The 22,537-nt window shown below is 30.4% G+C and overlaps 1 protein-coding gene across 1 annotated transcript; it reads right to left on the minus strand.

Moving 5' to 3' along the window:
- Positions 1 to 16,721: 16,721 nt before the first annotated feature.
- On the minus strand, positions 16,722 to 17,278 carry LOC111613117 (pre-mRNA-splicing factor ATP-dependent RNA helicase PRP16-like). The gene is made up of 3 exons (XM_023354439.1): positions 17,140 to 17,278; positions 16,945 to 17,066; positions 16,722 to 16,875 (listed from the first exon to the last, which is right to left on the minus strand). Exons 1-3 carry the CDS (start codon positions 17,227 to 17,229, stop codon positions 16,803 to 16,805), a joined length of 285 nt encoding a protein of 94 aa, XP_023210207.1. The 5' UTR covers positions 17,230 to 17,278; the 3' UTR covers positions 16,722 to 16,802.
- Between the last annotated feature and the right edge of the window lie 5,259 nt (positions 17,279 to 22,537).

Raw genomic sequence — 22,537 nt, forward strand, 5'->3', positions numbered from 1 at the left:
AGAAGTTCTCAGGTAGTAAAGGATAATCAACAACGTTGGTTGTCAAACTATGATGAAATCGAATAAAGATTTTTGTTAAAGTCCGTGTTCTCACAATATTGTGAATACAGTAAACCCCCTATAACGCGGGTTCCTATAATGCGGATTCTTATAACGCGGCGAAAAAATTGCGACAGTATTCGTATAAAGACGCTAAAAGGAACGCGTAAAACGCGGTAAAACGACTCGTATCGCGACAGGATTGGTCAAATTTGGACCAATAGTAGACAAGCAGCCAAACTACTTACACGCTACAGAGAGTTTAGACGGGTAAGTTGAGTTTACTATCGTTTGTACAGTATTATTATCGTCTGTACAATATTAACTTAATTTATTTTAACTTTATTATAATTATATATATACTTATCGCTGTCCAGCGCTACGCTACAGAGAGTTTAGGCAAGTAAGTTGAGTTTACTCTCTTCTGTACAGTATGTAAATTAGGTACCGTAAGTCTAATACAACACTAATTTTATACATTTCTTGTGAAAGAAACATTCTTTATTCAACGACCATAAAAATTATTTCTATAAATGATGTCTGCAAAGTTCAACGAATTTTTCGCAGAAAAAAAACTTATCAGAAATCGCGGACGCCGTTTGGTGCGCTGCTCTGCTACGAAAACAAGCTTAAGCAATGGCGACGTCGAACGGTGCACACTCAGTAAGTAATCTTACAATTTTTTGTTTATAGCATAGTTTATATTGATTATTCCCAAAAAAGTATACGTATTTTGGAAATGTTGAGTCAAATTAGTCTAGAATCGATTAATTTTATGAAAGAAAACCTTTCAAACAGCCGTAGTCCACTTTACACGTGTCGGGCTGTGATTGGCTCATGTATTTAAGGATTCCTACAACGCGAAATTCTTATAAAGCGGAACGTATCTATCGCATTATAGGGGGTCTACTATACATCACTCATAAAATATTGTCGGAGTTGTATGCCTAGAGTTGATCATTGATCACAGATCAATCAGACAAGTGCGAATCAGTGGCGTAGCGTGAGTGTCAGCCGCCCGGGGCGGAGGAAAATTTTTCCGCCCCCTTATTTAGGTATTTCAATTTAAAAGACTATAATTCAGTTTTGTCACAAAATAATAAAAAATTCCGTGCTCATTTCAATCGGTCCGAATCGTAGGTGCGACAAAAATATGAAATGAAATGGTTCAAATTTTTACAAGATATTATTATTATTTATTGTGAAATTTTTCTGTCCTCTAAAAGTATCTTAGCCGCCCCCACTACGCTACACCACTGGTGTGACTACACCAAAATCAGTATATTCTCTATCAGTATATCAGTTTATACTCTAAGGTATATTTATGTCGATCCATGATAATATACGGCATAGTATAATATGGCATTTACAATTTATTATAAAATTAATTTCTTTCCTCAAAACTAAGCCTTTTTCTATTTTATAATAATTAAAGATATAAAAAGTGTTGTTAATAAACTATCATAACAAATGAAACCACACTCGGNTAACTAGAAAGAGAATCCCGACATGAAAAATTTACATTGTATTAAACTTACATTGTGTTAAAGAGCTGCTTACTACAGCTTTTCAAAACTGCATGGCAGAAAATCTACCTGCAAATGTCTTCAAATTTCCTTTTTCCGCTGTTCGGAGTGTCCATTTTTCAGAAGTACAGTACGATGCCGCCATGTTTGCACTTATACCTGTTAATTAATCAATAATCGTCATCAATATTTCATCCAATATAACAACTCATGCATTTCTCATAATCCATTTGTAAAAGACATAATTATCCAAAATGCATACTCAAAGAAATAAAAGTTTTTCTAAAGTTAGTCCTTGTTTTTTATTTATGCTATAATAAGTCTAGCGAAAAAAAAGTTACCTTAGCTCTCGTATAATTCATTTCTTCAAATTGTGAAGTATCATAACCTTAACTTTTTTAAGATTATTTATGATATTCTGGGTTAGAATTAATAATTACTCGAATACACCATAGTTTAATACTTTCTAGTACTTTATAGTGTGTAATTTTGACTAAGTCGTATTGAAAAAACTGACATTTCTACTTAGTTTAGTTTCCAACACAACACATCTTTTCTTTTTTCCAAAACACCACTTACTTCCAAAAGCGAAGAAAGTATTGAATATAATCCACTTATCACCTGCATAAATTGAATATATTAAAAGAGAGGGAAAAATGACAGAAATTTCTAAAAAATACCGAAAAAAACTCACTTTTATCATAAAATCTTTTTTTACGTAAAAGAAACCTCCATCTGATATTCCTAAAAGATTTTTCGTATATCTTTTCACAAAATCGTTAATCTGAAACAATATTCTCAATGTAATATTATACGAATTGATAGTTATGCGGATATTTTTCTTATGTAGATTGTTCCATAGAATAGAATAAAAGTATTAGTTCTTATTTTAAATTGAATGATAATAAACTTGCAATTAATGTTTTGATTGATGGCTTAATATATGAAGTTTCAGATACAGAATAAGCACAATATTAAGTATTGTTAGAGGATAACTCTTGTTTGTTATTTGCTTGTGACTAGGAATAAATAATTACAGGATACAGAAGACAGCCGGAAAAATTGTAACTAGTATTTTTTACGAGCCAACACTAGACATGTTAACTATAAGAATACCAGTAGTAGTAGTAGTAGTAGTAGTAGTAGTAGTAGTAGTAGTAGTAGTAGTAAGACAGGTATCACTCTTTGGTACGACCTGTTTTATGGAAAAAGGGAAAAGATGGGGTGGGCTGAAAAAGGAAACAGGATAAAAAGAAAAGGGTTGGGATCTATGAGCGTCCTGCGACGGTGTTTTATAAAAAATAATCAGCAGAAAAAACAATAACGATAACAAAAATGTTACAGAGGAATACAGGTTGGGAGTGCCATGTTACAGATCGCAAATAGCACTAACATATGAACAGGTATAACACTAGTAAAAAAAATGGTAGTATGAGCCTAAGTTTTCTGTGATGAAACCATACGTTAATTAAACTGCATATGGGCATTGCAAATAACATGCGGTTGAATCATTTCGTAGCCACCTTATTAATATACTGCGATCTAACAAGGTAAGTGTTTCACTGAAAAACATTTTACAGAAAAGTAGCCATGTTTACGTGTTTAAGTTGGTTTTCTACATGCGACAATTATTGAGAGATAGCGATCGGTGTCAGTTTATTTTCATGTGGAAATGTAGATGCAACATGACCAGTACCAAAAATCATTAGCCCAATAAAACTACTTAGCAGGTTTAATTTTTGGCGAACTTAAATTTAAATGCACTTGGCACGCATAATTATTACACGCGAAAGACTAGATTTAGATACCTGAAGGAACTCTGGAATTCTTCATGCAACCAGTTCTCTAGTAAGGCAGGAACGAATATTTCTATATGAATTTAAACGAGGTTACTGAATTCTAGTTTTGTCATATGAAAATCACATATGCAGGTTTTAAAGAATATTAAGAATGTTTAAGGCAATTCGACAGAGGCCTAACGAGTTGGGATTTGCATTATTACATTTATTTTTATATTAATGTAACAAAACTAAATGCTTTTGTATTAAGCAATTGTTGCATCAGCATAAGCACATTCTGCATAAGAATGGGTACTATGAAATGAAACAAGAATTATACAACGGTTATCATCATTTTATGGTAGATTCAAAATATTAAACAAACTTATAATACAGTATAATACTTTAATAATGTTTTAATGATGTCATATCATACCTTTAATTTAAACAGTAAAGGAACAGGAGCGGTAGAAAATTTTTGAATAGATATAAAATTATCATACATCTGAAATGATAAAAAAATTTCAATAAATATCAACTGTTCTCTAATATACATAATGATAATAAATACAATTAAAATTTCAGTTGAAACGCTTAATATTCAATAGATATTAAGCGTTTATTATAAATATATTTTTACCAAAGAAGTGAAATATGACAACATCCAAGACACTAAAATCATTCCTGTAAAAAATGCAAAAGATGCAAGTGTATAGAGAATCCTTAACTTAATATCAAGTTTTGAAAACATCACAGCGAACAGAAGTATACAAGTCATATACATAAAGAAAGCGTAAAGAAGTGAAGTTAGAAATTCCCATTTGTTGTTAACGAATAAATGATGTCCCAGATTTGTATATGCTAAAGGAGTGTACGTTGTAAAATTCTTTTCAGCTCTCTCTTCTTTGTTTTTAACTCTGACAACTCTTTACCAAGTTTTATGAGTCTTTTCCCAAGAAGAACGAAAACAATTGATACAAAAATGATAAACACAACGATCTGTCCGACCGAATATAGATATAGAAAGACATGTAAGATTGAACATGAGAATTCCTCGTTCTCTGTACCTTGTTGTTTCCTTATTTCAGCATAGATAAAAACTGAAGCTGTAAACGTAATGACGATCAACAGTAGAAACAGAATAAACAATACGTATAATAAATATATTTCCATTCGATTTATTGCATTTTTTTCACGATCACTCACAATACAATGCAGAGTAATTTTAGTCCTCTTCAAAAGGCTGAACTGCAAAGATACGTAAAATATTATCAAAAAGCAAATAATGGATCCTTCGAATGCATAGTCTTTGTATATCTTGTTTACTCTTAAGCAGTATATATCTAGACTATACAGCCTTACTAGAAAAAAGGCAGAAGCCATCCATATATAAATCTCGACAAAATGCATATACATGTTGAACGTGTGTAGTAAAAATTCATCTGTTTTTTTTTTAGATGTGTGTATGCAGTTGCATGGTTGAATTATGTCCAAACCAAATATTTTAATAGAGTTAGTAAAGGATACATAATATACCCTATGCAGTTGTTCGACATAGTTAAAGCAAGAACTATATTTTATTAATCCATAATAATATATTTCATCGAGAATAACTAAACACAGCGAAGTGTACCATAGTTTATCTTGCAGTGAGACTGTTTGCATGCATCTAGAAATTACTAGTTTAATATGTAAACACTGTTATATTTAAGTGTTGTAATTGATCAATAATATTTGTTGATCTTCAATTTTTTTTTAGCAATGTTTCTGTCTATAATAAAATACTTATGTAACAAACACCACAATTTCTGAAAAATGATTTACAGTTACGTTTATAAAAATATAAATTTTATCATATTTTTCAAGTTAAAATGTGTAAGTTCTGTTTAATATATGAATTGTTTTACGAATGATTTTTATTCTAAAAAATCCTCAAATGTTTCTTTCTAACGAAACAATTTATGGAACTCTGTGTATAAATATAGTAAACAACTCTTGTATTTATCTTTTGAAAATAGGTACCTTTAGAAATATTAACGAATGTTTAAAATTCCATTAGAATTTGGTTAGTTCATCATATACAAGGATCGAGTTAATTAATTGCAGCAAATTAGATTTCTTTTTAAAATCGTATTTGGAAAAAGGTGGGCTACACTGATTAATTAAGCAATAGTCAAAAAAGATTCTCTATCGCGAAGCTGCACGACACTATGAAAAATTATTCCCCTTGAATCTGGCATAATATAACCACAAATTGCTTTATAATTCCGTTCATTCTCTACTGCTGGAGGCTATAGTTGATCCAAAATATAATCAAATTTTTTTACCTTTAATATTATGCAAAGATAGCTGGCTCAGTTAATTTGCCACAAAGTTAGAATGATTGAATTGAGCTATTTTATGGATTAAAAAAAATAACATTTCTGTTTAATATCTTTCCTTATTACCAAGCTATGAAAGTGAACTTTCACAAAACGTTTCGAAAATTCAAAAAAATCACATCAGGAAAATTCTGAGAAGCATTTCTTGGTCACATTCTTATCGATAATTTCAGTGTGTGTCCAATGCTATATTGTTTAAAAAATGCCTGAATATATTCTTTTATATCTAACTAAAAAACAGACTAAGAGAAATGATCAAGTTCAAACAGTTTAGCAGCGAATATAAATTTATTAGAAAAAAAGTATATGAATTTTTGAATTATCAAGAGGAAACTGTAATTTAATATAACATTAAAATTCTAAACGATTTTTGTATTTTATGTACTCAATAGTATGAATTTCGTAGGAAAAAAGTAACTATTAAACAACAACATCAGGGTTATACAACAGTTAAAATGAATTTATAATACTTGTGTAATAATATCCGAAATAATTAATTCAAATAAAATGAATTTTTATTTCAAGTAGTAAACTTGAAATTAACCGTAAAATTTAAATTTGATATTACGATAAGAATGGTCGTTACATAACTGAAAGTTTACAAATATATTTCAGAATAAATCAAATTCTAATGTTTTACCTTTAAATTTTTATTGCTCTTTTATTCAGATGCTGTATTTACTTTCTGTTGTCTCATGTATTAAATAAAACGAGAGAAAAGAACTATTCTGGCTGTATGGAATTTGTATACGAAATTTGAACGAGAAAGTATACGGAAACGACGCCTTACCAAAGTTCTGAAAGTATTTATATCGTAAATTTCAATTAAATGAACATTATCTGGACTTAAATCATTGTGAATATTAATTTTCTGCAATAATATGTTTATAAACACAATACAGTCAGGCTGTGTATCATGCTTACACTGGCTGTAATCACGCTTTTCATATTAAGAAATAAAACCACGCTCAAAAATCCGGAACAACACTGGTCTTCTTGTAACCACATTAACGAACAAGTACTGTATTCTAAACTACATTCAAATCGAAGAAATGAAGATATTTATTAGTATGAATAATGAATTATTCAAATAGATTGATACCTTTTTTAATATTAAAATATGGACATTTTATGAATATAAATTGCATTATGTACTTCAAGTTATTTTTAAAACAAAATGATGTATAATATCTGTGCTTTTATGAATAATTGAATAAGTGTCTTTTATATAATAACAGAAATAAGTAAATTTCATTTGCATAAAAATTTAAAATCGGTGGTTATTCCTACGCTAATTAAGAATCAAATTTAATAAAATTATAAAACAGTTCAACCTCATTAATATTGCTGTATTAAAATCGAAAATTTGGAAATATGCATTCAATTTTTGATGGTGCAGCGATTCTTAGTACTTGTTTTTGTTTTCCGTTTAGTTTGAAATATACATAATGCAACACAATGGCGATTGGCCAAGGAGAATGCATCACAACAATATTTTCTATGGGTACTTGCAAGTATTTACCTTTTAAGTACCAAAAAACTGCACGCGACTAGCCCGCTGGTCAATCGCAAACTTCTGAATATATACCAATGATTTGTGGCTTTAGCTAATCGACCACAGCTGAGCCTATCCCTCAGGTCTTCTGTTTCAGGATCGATAAATTACCAGAGATCGTTTAGGATTCGATTAATCTCGCCTGAAAATATAATTAAGATACATCTTCACATTTACTATTGTACATTACTGGCAGGGGTAAAGGAATGAATGGGTCGTACTCTCTGTTTAGCCTGAATGAAAATAAAAAGAAAGGAAAAATGGGGATTTGAAGGTGAAATATGATAACAAAAAAAGACAGGCTTCTCCTGCTTACAATGCATCGTTGACAACATTGGCATGTTTTGAAGCATGCTGTATGCTGAAGTAAGTTAAGACCAGGGGAAATTATCTGGTAAGATTTTTTTCGAAAAACAATAAATTAGGAAAACGTCTTATATTGCACACATACAGAATAATGCAAACATCTGCATAATTTTAATATTAAAGGTGATTTTATGTAAGATGAAGAATGAAGTATCTGTGTCACGTGTAGAGAATACTAGAGAGAGGTTTACTTCACACACAAAGTAGCACACTCACTTAGACTACATACTGCTATTATAAATTAAAATGCTAAATAACTTGGAAAATACATGTGGTCATAATTATAGTGACTTCAACGCAGTCTAGAAAGATTTGTAATAGACAAAATTCAACCGAGTGTTATGTGTTTCCTTTGGAAAAGTAATTTAAACACACTCTGCTACAAAATTTCTGATGTTGCAAGAGTTAAAATAGATGTGTCATATGCATAATTCAAACTTCCAATAAATAACTCGTGGTTATAAAACAGCATGCCAGAACCTATTTATTTTACTGCTGAACTGGAGTGTGGTTAAGTCCATGTCTGAATGCAGTTTTTTAGAAGTTTTTATATGAAAACAGAGTTGCCACAACTGCAGTTTTAGTGTTACGAAAAACTAAAAATCTGCAGTAAGGTGTATTGCTTCTCTAACCACCAGAACTCCTGCAGTGGTAAGTTTCTAATTAAATCTGCATTCTGTGCTAATATCTTGTTCTAATCAAGATATTTCCTCGAACTAAATGTGGTTGCTATTTAGATTCGTAAATATCTCTGTCCGTATATGAAGTTGAGTGCAAATTAAAAGTACGAGTAAAATATTTAAAGATATATAATATATTTCCTTTGATGGAGAGCTGCATATCATTCATTACAACATTTATATAATAGTATATTTCTTGCATCTTTATTTATATATAAAAAATAAGTATTCTTGTTCGTTAACTATGGTACAGTAGTTAGCAAGCTAACAGAATTATAATTACAAGTGTATTTGTTATACTTGAATGCATGTACAAAAAAAAATGAATTGAAGTTTCTTGAAAAATTTACTTAATATCAAATTTATACAGTATAAAAGTGTCGTGTTTTGGTACGTTTTTAGTATAAATCTATATACATATTTTTCTTTTTTGATTACCTCAGTTTAATTGATGATGGTGGAAAGTGTAAAACAAAATATGCTGACTATCTCCAAAGTACTAAGATTTCACCAATTTTAAATTCGTGAAATCACTATAACAATTTTAAAACGTTAAGTAAAGAATCTAAATTCCATGATAAAAAAGTTCTTTCGTACAGAAAATCCCTCTAATAGAGATGTCCAAAGATCATCTGTATTGTAAATCAAAATTTTTTACAACAAGTAATACGTGAGACGTTTAAACCCCGGCATATGTATTTGTAAAATCTAAGTGACTCGTACAACAGGGAATTCATATAAAACAGAATAATCAACAGTGTTATAGGGGGTCGACTGTATTTCATTTTTTATAGCCAATAAATAATTTATTCCGATTTTTTGAATTTCTTAAAAAATTGAATATTTGAAAACTACTCAGCATTGTTGAGTACAGGTTTTTGAAAAATACACTTAACAGGTACATTATTCACGTTAATAAATTTTATTCTTTCAGTTCTGTGTTTATAGAAGTGCTTTTTTATCAAACAATCGTAGGTTTTGTGGGGTCACCACACAGCAGACAAATGATGACAGACATACCCAGGACTAACCCTCCTGTAAAAGTTTCCGTAACTACTGACACTTCCTTTATAGTGGTAGATTCGCATTATAATTTCTCAACTATTCCGCCATTTTAAGATATATTATAATTCAAATTATTTCGTACTTTAGAAAAGAATTCATATCGATCCCAGAGGCCGTAGAAAAATTTTAAAATCCATAATAATAACTATTTGCATGTCCTGCACAAAAATATACCTACTAATGCATACAATGTAACCATTTGTAAATAAAAAACCTACATTATAAATAACTGTATATTATATATATATATCTGTTAGTTTTGCAAATATTGATAAAAACAAAGTTTGTTAAATTGTTTAAACATATATTATTAACGTGGTCGTTGTCATAGATAAATCAATTCAAAAAATAATGTGTTTCGTTTATCCAATATTACTTATTATTTTATTTATTTCTTGTTTCTAAGGAGCAGATATAAACCGAAGACAAACATTTATTTTTAAATAGAAATGTTGACAGTTTTGGCAAAGTTTCTAATTCCTATACAATTTAAAAAGCAGAATTTCACTTTAATTATACAAATCTATTATTTTATGTAGTTTTTTTTAATTATAGTGACGAACTTTTCATTACCACAGCCTACAATTTACAAAACACTACTAAGAAATTCAGTCATCCGTTCGCAGTACAGCTTGTAAATTAAGGTTGTATTGGCGTTTTTCAGCTACTAAATAAATAAATAAATTATAAAATAAAAGTGTTCTGAACAGTTATAAACCTAAGTAAAGGCTTATCTCATCATCGTCTAAGAAGCTTTGAAAATATCATTGACAGCTAATGAAAAAATCTTCCTTAAAAATTATAGCTTAAAAATGAAAGTTAAAATGCTATTGTAACTTCTACTAATGCTAGGTATTTTAAATGAAAATTTTAGTACAAAGTGGTTGGGAAAATACTATCTTTAACAAACATAATCTATGTACTTGAAAGGAGCTTGGTCTCAATACTGAAATATTTTTACTCCTACAACTGTATATTGTGTTTCGAGTGCCTTCTCTGTATGACATTTTATACGATACAAACATATGGTATTAGTATTGCAACCATTTTGAATATAGATATCTCTTTTAAGCGTCTAAATACAAAAATACCTTTATAGAAAAAATATTGTAAATGATCAGCAAGTATCACGTTTTCCCCTTGCAAGAGCTAGGGGTTAAACGTTGTGGTGAACGATCTAAATTGTGTCACTGAAATTCATAACACGCTGACCAATATAAACGACATTGTATATTCTTACGAAAATCTGTTTTAAAATACAAAAAAAAAAAAAAACATTTCTTAAATACAAGATAATCTCAAAAGCATTCTCGTGTTTATAGGTAGTTTTATTCTTAAAAATTTATAGGAATTTCTTAGGGTCCGGAGTGACTAAAAACAGAAGAAAACACTGAAACGGGAAAGTCATTCATTCAGCTGCACTATGCTTCCACGTAAGCTGAGTTGTTATCTGCATTATAATTATTATACTTAAAATACTCTGCTTTACTAGACCCTTTACAATTAGGTTAGCTTAGGTTAGATCGTATTAATTTTAAATTGTGAATGTGCGAATCATAGTAAAAAGATTCCGAACGTAGTGTAAGTTTACTACCAAGCTGCTGATACCACAAAGAAAGTGATTGTGGCTTCCGCTCACGCTACTGTGAGAAAATAATAGTATGACTCAAGCGGCCCTAAAAGTGACACACCAACATTATTTGAATTCCTCTGCTACCTGATGTGCCAAGTGCTGAAATCGCTTGAAGATTATTCCATACATTGATTCGTTTACATCAGAATTGAGGGACAGTATTTATAAAGAAAATGTATAAATTTTTCCATATTGTCTCTAAATAACATTGTCATTCTACATTCTGCCATTAAATATTTGAAACGAAAAGCGAGATGTTTGGCTAAATTTTACAAAGTGAAAACGAATAAATTAGAATACAAAATGATAATAAATAAAAGTAATGAAAAGAAATAAGAGTTTATAATTCATTCGTTAAAATAATTCATACAATACATTTATATATGTAACGATTTTTGTCGAGGTAAAGGTACAGGGGTATACAATACTGAAAACTTAATACCGCAATCTGGCGTGTATAAAATTATTTCTACGCTATTCTGATCGATAGTAAATTTTATAATTTACTTTAAGATTTAAATGTTATAAATTTATGAAAAATTAAATACAAGAAATTAGCTGTAGATTTTATTTTATTACTTATTGTTCAAACAAAGGAATCGCTCGCCATATAAATTTACACGAAAATTCTGAAATATAAAACAATTAAAATTGTAGAATGATAAATAATTCTTCGATTAGTTAAAAATCGACACACGTGTTTTCTTTTTAGCAACAAGTACTGTACATTGGTTGCCATAGAAAAAATCAATTTGTTGCATTGTTTAAACGACTGTACTACTAGAATTGTATCTCGTATACAGCATGTAAGTATTTTTATTGTAGTACACTTAAAATATAAAATAACAAGTTATAATATTGATATTAATATACATATACAGAACTTTATATATATGTATAGGTACGTTAATCGGCAACTGATAACCTGGATTGCCAGTGTATTCTGGCTTCCTCTGTTAATTAGTCAATAATCCGAATTCGTTTTAGTAAAATCTAGCACACTATTGCGAATGGCGCATGAACAATGTAGTCTACATATTTGGAAAATAAATATACGCACAAAATTATTGTTAATATTTATTTTTGTGCTGCAACGTGTTCAGTAACTTCTTATAGGTTTCGCCACTAAATATTTATAGTGCAGTCATACAATGTATTATGTTCCGACTGAATAAACTGAAAACTGTAGCGTGCGCCCATACAAAATGTGTAGCAATATTCAAAATTTTCACATGGCACGTAAGTTAGTAAAGCATGGGAAAGGTTTTAGATTTATTTGTACACGAGAACGCCACATATTGGCGATTTTGCGGGGAATGCCTCTCGGGAGGTTCTTTATGAAAAACTTGCTCCTATTTAAGTGTTCCTAACGTGAAAAAAACCCGGAAACTCCACGTGCCTAGCCCCATCGGCGAGGCGCCAACCAACAACCAGTATACTACGGTTTTATTATCCGGTCACTGGTAGGCTCAAACCTAGCGAAAATAAAAAATATCCGATAATTCGACACCACTTTAGTCGGAATAATTAATTAGAAATTGCCTCCCAGAGGAAGTTTCTTTCAGAAACTGGTTCTATTTAGGTGTTATACTCGCGAGAAAAATGCTTCGAACTCCATGTGGCCAGCCGCGAACACGCAATAATCAAGTACTGTAGTGAGGAATCGAAGTTGTTAGACTAACAGATTTGTGTACGTGAATACACAAATATATATATAATATGTAGACATATGTATAAAATATATATAATATGTAGACATATGTATATATAAATTTTACATATGTATTAAAGTATAAAGTCATGTAAATATGTTCAACATAGCATTTTTTATATTTTAGAAAATAATAGAATATTATTAATGTCTTTTTTTACTTTTGATATAGAAGAATAGTCAATATGGTTCTTACTTTAGAGCTAAGTTTCATACTGATTACTTGCAGTAGTTTTAAATATTTTAAATATCCCTGTGACAGTAAGTATACTTTTACGTCGTATGAGTACATAGAAGTAAATATTGTCATTAAAATCTTAATTTAAAAGGAATATGTTTTTTGCTGTTTCTGCAATGTATATATCAATTTAAGAGAACCCTTTTTTACCTATCGTGTTTTTGAACACAATTAGTCATCTTGATGTTAAGAGAAAAATTCAACATATTGTGATAATGCGGGAAGCGCACCCTACTCTTCCGCATTACCTGACAGATGACTTGACATTGCTTCGGCGATGACTACGTCAGGATAAAAGACATCACACAGCAACTAGAGCTGTTTTTGTTTACTCTCAATATTAATGTCGTGATGTCACGCATGCAGTCACGTGCACAGGCGGTAAGATTCGAGATGCAGGAGATTTGAAAGACGGCGAGACGCGTGGAGGTCTGAGATATGGCGCGAAGAAAATGAATCACTCGGATGACAGGTTGACATCTAACAACCGTTTAGTTTCACAGAAAAAGATTACATGATACAAACTCCGTAATATATCAATTTAACTGTCCTTTATCGTAAGTAGTCGCGAGAGAGAAAGTTCATATGAGATTCGCGTGGAGATAAATATCTGTAGTTTGAATGATTTCTTTGTAGACCTGAGGCAGGAGAGGATACGGTCTGCCCCTTAGAGCGGTTAAATAAACGAAGTGGTTGGCATGTTAGAAGAATTCTGCGTAATTTTCGGGTTTGAGTCAATCTCAGTGGCGGACTAAGACTAAAGCGGGCCCTAGGCAACATTGTAATTCCGGGTCTATTTTTCAGTCATGACACATATAATACTTTGCGTTTGGTAGTTTGGTTTTAAAGCGTATAGTATGTAGTTCTATTTAATTATCGGATTTAAAAAAAAAAAGGAAAAAAATAATATACATGTACAAAAATTAAATAAACATAATTTATTAAAACAAACAATAATACTTAAACAAATATATCCAGATTGATTAGTTATATTGCCTTTTTTCTCACTTTTAATTCTGCAAACTCGTCAATTAGTTTGTCATAATTAATAGAGTTATTTAATAACTCTTTTTCTATATAAAGTAATGATAAACTATTTAATTTTTGTTGGCCTAATGTGGATCTTAAAAAATTTTTTATTCTGGCCATTACTGAGAATGATCTTTCACCGCTTGCATTGCTTATTGGAAGTGTTAAATAAATTTTCAGAATTATGTTTAAATTAGGGAATGTTGCAATAATATTATTTTCCTGAATAAATGACCACATGGATACAAGCGAAATAATATTTTCTTTACTTATAAAAATCTTAAATTGTAATACTTAATTTTTCAGTTCTGCTAGGTTTAAATCTTGTTCATAACATTTTAATTTTTCTATTGGAGAGTCACTAACATCACTATCATGAAAAATTGTTTTGAATTTATTGTTAATAGTTTTATATCTCTCAGATCTTTTTTTAATGTTGCTAACTAAAGAATCGCATACAACAAAAAAAAATATTAACTTTAAAATGTTCTTTGCCACTGAATCTTATTTCATGTTCTGGAATTTCATCATGAAATAGTTTTCGTATTTTCTGCCGTTTTTTATCATTAGTATATGCAATATCTTTAACTTTTTCTGCTTCTTTTTCTAAATTGTCAAAATCATCTCTAACAGTTTGTATGAAATCTATCAATGAATGTAATAGAAATAAATTCATCACATATTGTAGACGACAAATAGTTTATAGTACCGGTGTCGCAGTTTGCATATTTTTTCATGTGTTCCCGCAAAAATGAATCGAACTCGGATAAATATTCCAAAGCACCTATATAATTACCATTATTTTCACTGAAAAACACTTCATTTTTACCACGAAACGCTAAAGAGTATGAAGAAATAAATTTGATTGTCGCTACCACACGTTTAAGTACTTCCCTCCAATATTTTTTTTCATTTATAATTTGTTTTTCCAGTTCAGTGTCAATGCGTCCGGTAATTTTAGATCTTGTTATAAAAATTAAAATGGAGTTAATGTGGTCACTGGAGTTTTCATGCTCTGACAATTTTTTATGTACGTTTTTCCAATCATTCGTCCCTTTTGTCATTGGCGTTGTTTGCTTGGAAAATAATTTACAGACGTAACAGTACAATAAGTTGTTAGTTTCAGTATAAGCCAACCAATCTCTTTTAACTTTTTCCCCGCTATTAATAGTTCTGAAGAAGGAGGCAATAGTTAATTTTCTTGTGATTTGTTTTGACCCTTCGTTGCATCGAATAGAAGATGATTCCAAAGATCTATTTATTGATTTTGGTGGATTTTTTATATAATACTCTCGCATGGCGTCTGTTAAGTATTCTGGCCATAATGCAATATCGTTTACGAAGCTCTTAGTTTCATCATTACTTTGAGATGATTTTAAATTTATATTTTCTCCTTTTGTTTTATCTTCACAAACGGAATTGCTTGGTTTTTCCTGCTGGTCTTTTTGCAGAATAGTTTCGGACACAAATGATGTTTCTGGAGTTTGAGCAGGTGAAATTTGTGAAAATGATGACGATTGTTGTAATTGTTCTCCATCTACAGTTAAAAATTTGTCCAACGATCTTTTAATTTGTTTTGCCACTTTATCTCGATCTGCTTTTTGTTTTTTTTTTTTTTTTTCACTTCCACTTAAATGTTTATAGGAACTCATTTTAAAGACCACATACTAAAAAGAAAGAAGAAAATGATCTTCAATTAAATTTATTTTTACTCAATATCACAATCACAAACAAAATCACAATTTGTGGTATTTTATATTATATATTATTTTAATTAAATAATGTAATACTTTTATAAAAACTTACATTTTTATTTTAGGAATTCCAGAAAGTATTAACTATGAATCCAAAACAATCTATTTGCAATCAAGTCTAGGTACTTAAGTCTTAATTGCACAATTTTCAATCACAACTCACATAAGATGCAATACGTTCAGGAGACACTGATTTTAAATAGCTACGTTTGACTTTTTAAACACGTGCATAGTAAAGGCTCGATCGTATTTACACACATCGACACTCGAGGGCGTGGATGCATAAGCTCGAGAACACTCGTCGACTTTATCAATCAACGATTCGGCATAATTCGGATACGTTTATAAAAATTAAAAACCTAATTTTCGGGTCCCAAAAATTACAGGCCCTAGGCACGTGCCTAGGTTGCCTAGGCCTTAGTCCACCCCTGTTGCAGAGGAGAGCGAGTTTGCATCTTTGCTGTTGATACAACTCTCTTTGAGGGATTGCGCAAATATTTCAATGGTTTCAACTGTTCTAAGTTTGCTATTGTCAAGCATACGAATAATAATCTTCCTCTCTTCCCATTTGGTCGTTATATTTGGTTCACTTGCAAATTGGGCTAGGGTGGAAGTGAACTTTTTGTTGTATGTGTCGTATTTGTGTTCAGCTATCCTCCTTTCAAGCAATCCCAACCACCATTTGAATGGTTAAGTCATTGTTACTAAAAACAATTGTTTTATCATTTGTTTGTGTGTACATCTATATTCAAAAACTACTTAACAGATATTTAATCACATCATCATTCTTTTACAGGAGCAATATTTAAAGTCTAATGTTTATAATTTGTGTGGAAGAATAAGTTGAGTCACCTTCTGCAAGTGTAATTATATACTTGTGAAAGGAAACTCTAAGCATGATAAATACCTTATGTTATAAAACACGTGTGGAAAATTCATAAGTGTGTACAAAGAAATATGCAACAATCGCGTTAAAATCTTTTAATTCTTTTTGTATTTACAAAAAGTTTTTAAAACTCGCGAATGAATTAAAATCAACAAGATTTCTCACAATCCAAATCTCGATGGTGTTCTTCGAGGTGTTCCCGGTTCTAATCTCCCAGGTGTGGCAATCTGATTTCTGTAAATGTATTTTATTAATTACCTTTTTTTACAGTACAAAGTAAAGATAGAAAAAACAATGCTTTACTTTCTGACGGAAATGCAATCACGAGATTTCTGTTCTTCTCTTCTCTGTTTCAGCTGTTCTTGAGCCAGAGCCATTTCTTCTTCCATTTGGTTCTGGTTCTGCTTGGCCATTTTGCGTCTTTCCTATTTTAAATTTTATAGATTTTTGAGTTTATCAATTTAAATAACAAAAACAAAAGTTAAAACCATAAACTACCTGTCGGGACTTAGTCGATTCTTTAATGCTATAGAACATTGGACCCAATTCGGCCAACCATTGTCCATCAACTGCAGTCACACATTGCATGTATTCCTGAAATAGTTACATAATATCGTCAAAGAAATTAACTAACTAATAAATAAATATCGATTTCAACATAACATCCAATTGTTCTTTTCTACTACAAAGCTATGCTTTATAATTAAATTTGATTGTTATCTAAAAATATCTTTAGATTAATGCCAGATTTCTACGCTACATAATATTGTTTTTATCAAAATAAATTAATGTCAAATGATGCCAGATTATGTGAGGGTCGTAAAAGCGCGTAGAAATTTCGACTAATTACAAACTTGAACGTCAGAAAGTTTCGAAGACAGAATCGGGTCAAGGGGATGTGTTAGTGACAAAGCCCAGATGAGACGAAAACTTTCTCGAATTGTAAAACAAACGCGACGCGACGATAAATAACAGGGGGGAATGTCGACAGAGAGAGAGGGAGAGCTTTGTCGGGATGCGCGCGAACAAATTTCGGGTCGAAGCAAGCGGGAGAAAGGGGGGTCTAAGAACAAAAGGGATATCTGTGAAGTAAGAACGCGGTAGGGGATAAATGGCCACAAGAACATCTGGTGAACCGTTTGGGTTCCAAGATGACAGAGAAAAGGGACATAACGGAGTAAAATACGAGCGCGAACGTTAAAGGACCGTCATCACCTCTCCGACCTTTTCCCGACCCGAATCGGTCTCGGGTTTCGCCTANTGAAATCACACTCAGTATTAAATGTTCTTGGGAAAGATAAATCGTAAATCCCTTAATGGAAAATACTTATAAAATAAATATATGTGTAATTTTCAGAAATGATTCCAGGGGAATTCATTCAGAAAGAACATATTGTGCATATGGTGAAAGAGCGTATTCGTTATCCGAATGAAGTGAGTTTGTTTTATGATTCTGGGGATCGTCATTTTGCATTTACTGAAGTTGTCAAAAACTCTTCTTTTATAGAAGTAGAAAAAAACGCCGTTAAGATTGTAAGTAATCAATATTACATGTAGCTTTTACGTTATTATTATTAATTTTCCGAAACTGTTTAATATATTTATACTTAATATCTTCTGTATAATTTTCAGAATTTTACTTCGTTAAAATATTAATCGACTTTTATATATTTTAATTACGTGTTGTTTAACTATTATTATTTTAATTTGCCAATCAGTTGAGGTTTACTAATTACCACTTAACATTGGTCGTGAGTACTCACTCACCTCAGTTTCTTCTAGCCACATAGTGTTTATGATGTTCTTTTCACACACACAACACCTAAGTAAGGACTGTTTCTTGTAGAAAGTCCTGCTTCAAGATAGCCCTTTTGACAAATCGCGGATGTATTAAGCTGTTGTCGATTATTAAACTAAACCAAGCACTATGAGATTTAAATATACAGTATTTGTGAAAATACCCTGACCTATTGTGTGAATAAGGTGAGATTGAATTTATCGGAGACCCATTAAAATATCCTGTGATGGTTCCTGTGTATTCGATTCTCGGCCTCCAGAACGTTATCGTGGCTAACCTGTATCAGATTGTAAGATTAATTGGATTAAAGCAAAGCAACACATGGGTAATCTGTCAAGAAGGAAAGATTCCCGTGAGGAGTTTTTATGGAAAAATTGACCTAATGTGGGAGATGTTTAAAGAAAACCTGAAAATCTCCTTTTAACTACTCTATCAATGAGGTATAACCCATGACCGCCTACTAGATTTTATTGGTTCCATCCACTGGGAGACAAATACTCTTTTTTACACTAGTCCACTAGTAAGTCCAATTCGATGTATCATGGTAAGATGTTAGTATTCCTCAATTTATGTGTTTTCATATATTTTAATATACTTTTACTTCTACGTAGACTGCTGTCCACTCGTATAGCACTCGTTCATATAGTAATTGACTCAACTCTTTTTATAGTATAAAATCGTTTCAATAAATAAAATTTTATATTTACAAATTTTTAATAAGTTTAATCTCTCCACGATGTATTTGTATTTATTTCAAAACTACTTGTTAATTAGTGTAATTTTTCTATAATTACTGAAACACGATAATGCTTCTATTATCTAGTATAAGGGTGGGCAAGCAAGAGTTCAGTGGGAGCCAAAAAGTAGGTTTTGCAAAATGCATGGGAGCCGCAGTTCTGTGCTTTTTTATTCTGTAGTGCAGTTCTGTACCGTGATTTTATTATATAATATAAATATTATATAAAATAAATATTGAATTTTTTAATAAACATATTTTTACAAAATTGTAAAAATAAATTTGTAAAAATAATAATAAAAACCAGAAATTAACACTTTCAGCAAGAGTCGCATGCAACTCAAAAAGAGCCGCATTTGCCCATGGTAGATCTAGTACTTTATGAACTATTATCACTTCACTTCCAAATAAAAAAAATGCTTCTCTTCATTTGGCTTTCTTTCTGGCTCATCAACTGTAGTTTCACGCAGTTATAGATTTTGGTGTGTTTACTCAGCTATCTTTCTAGTTTCCTCTTCTGTTTTCTCTTCCATCTGTAAATTAACTGTATTTCTGTGTAAGTATAGTACCGTGTAAACCACAAACATTTTGTTTTCTAAATAGGTCTTATTACACAATATAGTTACACTTCATTTTATCTACGAACTTAACGTACTGTACATTGTATAAACTGATTCTAAAATCAATTTATACAATGATTCTACTTTATACATAAATTAAATTGTTTTCTACAAAATGACCGACTCTTCTTAAAAGTGTCAAAAATTAAATGTATAAGAATTGTACCTTTAAAAGTTTATCAGGAACGTATTTCATTTCCAAGAAATAATGACCATATGTTGCAGTGCCTATTGTTTTTTTTACACAGGTAAGCCAAGCCGTTTTGAATATTGTCTCTTTGATATCTTTCTGATTCGATTCCTGTAATATTAATTAATTCAGCGTATATGTGTTTTGAAAACTTACTGTTATCTTATGAGTATTAAAAGCGCCTTTTTCCAGGCTTGTCATGTGTTTGACAACGCATCAATAGAGGGAGATGAGTGATGAGGCGAAGCCTTACATATGTAAGACAAACCTACTAAGAAATTATCCGGAAGTTTTAAAATTTTTCACATTTGATAACGAGTCTGATAAACTTGCTTTAATATAAATTAATATATTATTAGAGTATTTTAATGCAAATAATACAGTAGTTATTATAATTAACATGATTTTTACTTATATACTGACATTGTTATAATTATTGACTGTTTCAGTGCAGCAATTATGATCTCACTTCTTGTAAAGTTTACAATAGAACAGAAATAACTAAATACGAAATGTTAAAACCACAACGGATGATGTTTGGTGTAGAATTAGTAAGTATGAGTAAGCCTAAACATTTTTTCATTTTAATTTTTAAATATTTCAGAATTATTTCCGCATAATCTTATAATACTTCAAGTAGAAAATAAAGTAAATTTTTTCTTATGTTCGTAATTCGATGTTACATCTTTCGTTACTTTACGTAAATATTTAATTTAAGTTGTCATTTATTATATAAAACTTATTACACAAACTCAGTGACTTAAATATCTGAATCTTTGATACTTCTACATCACATCAAATTTCGGCATTGTTACATTGTCACCCGAAACAATTTGAATTTAAAGTCATTTTTTCATTTTGTTTCATTCACTGTATTGCTTGGCTTTTTCCTTGGCCTGCAGGTACTAAAGAAACCATTGTTTCTTTGTCAGTCTTGGAGTTGTCCCACTCGCAATGAGAGCGGATAAGTACTGAGTGATAGGTCCAACGTATTCGGAACAAATCACTGATAAAGAATTACTGAGTCGCTTGGTCGAATTAGAATTCGGATTATTCCGAGCTATTGCACAATATCTGCCAACCGGACATAATTGTCTTCTTTTTTGTATACTGCTGTTCTATCTCTTAACGTTGAAAAAGATGTTTATGCATTCTATAGTCTCTCATAACTTTAATTGCCCTGAAAAAAATGGAAGTTTCAGTACCGTTTGAGATTACAGTAAAAGTGAAATTAAATTCAAGTACAATGCACATATTTACCGGTATTTTGAAATTTTGTATGCTGTCAATGTTTCACAACTTTCTGTTATTCATTACCTAAATTTCATTGAATCAAATTAAATTAGGCTGTATTCTGTATATTTGCTAAGTTCCAAACTTTATAATATATGTAGTAGTTGTTTTGTATAATAAATAAAGATAAATCGAGAATTTAGCTGAAGTCATCTTCAAGAAAAGGTATTGTGTATTTTTATTATAAATTGTTAATTGTTTGAAAATTGCTCGAAAAATCAGATGACTGATAAGTGCTGTGATGTCACTCCGTTGACACAAACTGAATGTATGACAGTCTGTGTACAAGACACTGGATAAATAATAATACTAGAAAGCCTATTTTAAAACATTTATATTATAAAAATTTTCATATCTTTACTAATAAAATAATAATTTTTATTTTATTGTTTGTAGTTATACGATTACTTGCAGATGATCCTCTTCTTAACAGTAACCATCCATATTAAACAAATTAATAAATCACAAAATTACATATTAATTAACTTTATAAATTAAAAATTAACTTTACAAATAATGTAACCTTTCTTATACACACAGAAAACAATAACAACGTTCTTTTGAAAATTCTCAGGAAATTGTTTTCCAAATTCAAAAATAATTTATTTTACAAAAATTATTTGTAAAATAATTTTCAAATCAGATATATTAAACATTCGTAATGAAATTTAAAACATAAATTTAGAAAAAAATTATTTTAAATTATAAAGTAATCATAATTTGTTTTTTAGAGCGACTTGATTGAAAAATCAGATGGAAAAGAGACATTTGTTACAAAATACATCAAGCTATTACAACATGTTCTTGGTATTACGTATGTTTTCTTTACACTATTACTAAATCATACTAGACATGTTAAATACAATTTACTTATTTTGTTTTAGGTTTGAAATGACAGTTTGGTTAAGAACGGTAATAAATATATTTAGCGATTATATTGCTACAAAATATATTTTAATAAATTTAATTTATTCAATAGTCAGACATCGCCATCATCGGTGGTCCTATAAGAAAAAGTTATATGTCCTATTCTTCTTCCATAATTGACACTTCAACTACATTTACAATAAGTGCTGCGAGACCTTTACCGAAAGCAGTTTCTTTGATAAAACCTTTTAACAAAATGGTAATATTAAAAAATTGTTTATCTTTTGTATCTATTAACTAAAATCAATACTTTCCTGGCTGTTATGTATACGAAACACCTACAAATGGATTATTTCTTGTCAAATTATATTGTCAAATTGAACTTTCTCGAG

The sequence above is a fragment of the Centruroides sculpturatus genome, unplaced genomic scaffold (assembly GCF_000671375.1).
Source record: "Centruroides sculpturatus isolate CEXI.00-Female unplaced genomic scaffold, Cexi_2.0 scaffold1872, whole genome shotgun sequence".
Taxonomy (NCBI): Eukaryota; Metazoa; Arthropoda; class Arachnida; order Scorpiones; family Buthidae; genus Centruroides; species Centruroides sculpturatus.

Bases quoted from the DNA above. Each gene is read 5' to 3' on its own strand.
- LOC111613117 (XM_023354439.1), bottom strand. From the start codon at position 17,229: ATGCAATGTGTGACTGCAGTTGATGGACAATGGTTGGCCGAATTGGGT. The intron at 17,067-17,139 runs GTAGTTTATGGT...AATTTAAAATAG, and splicing joins AATCGACTAAGTCCCGACAG to GAAAGACGCAAAATGGCCAA. The intron at 16,876-16,944 runs GTAAAGCATTGT...ATACATTTACAG, and splicing joins GATTGCATTTCCGTCAGAAA to AAATCAGATTGCCACACCTG.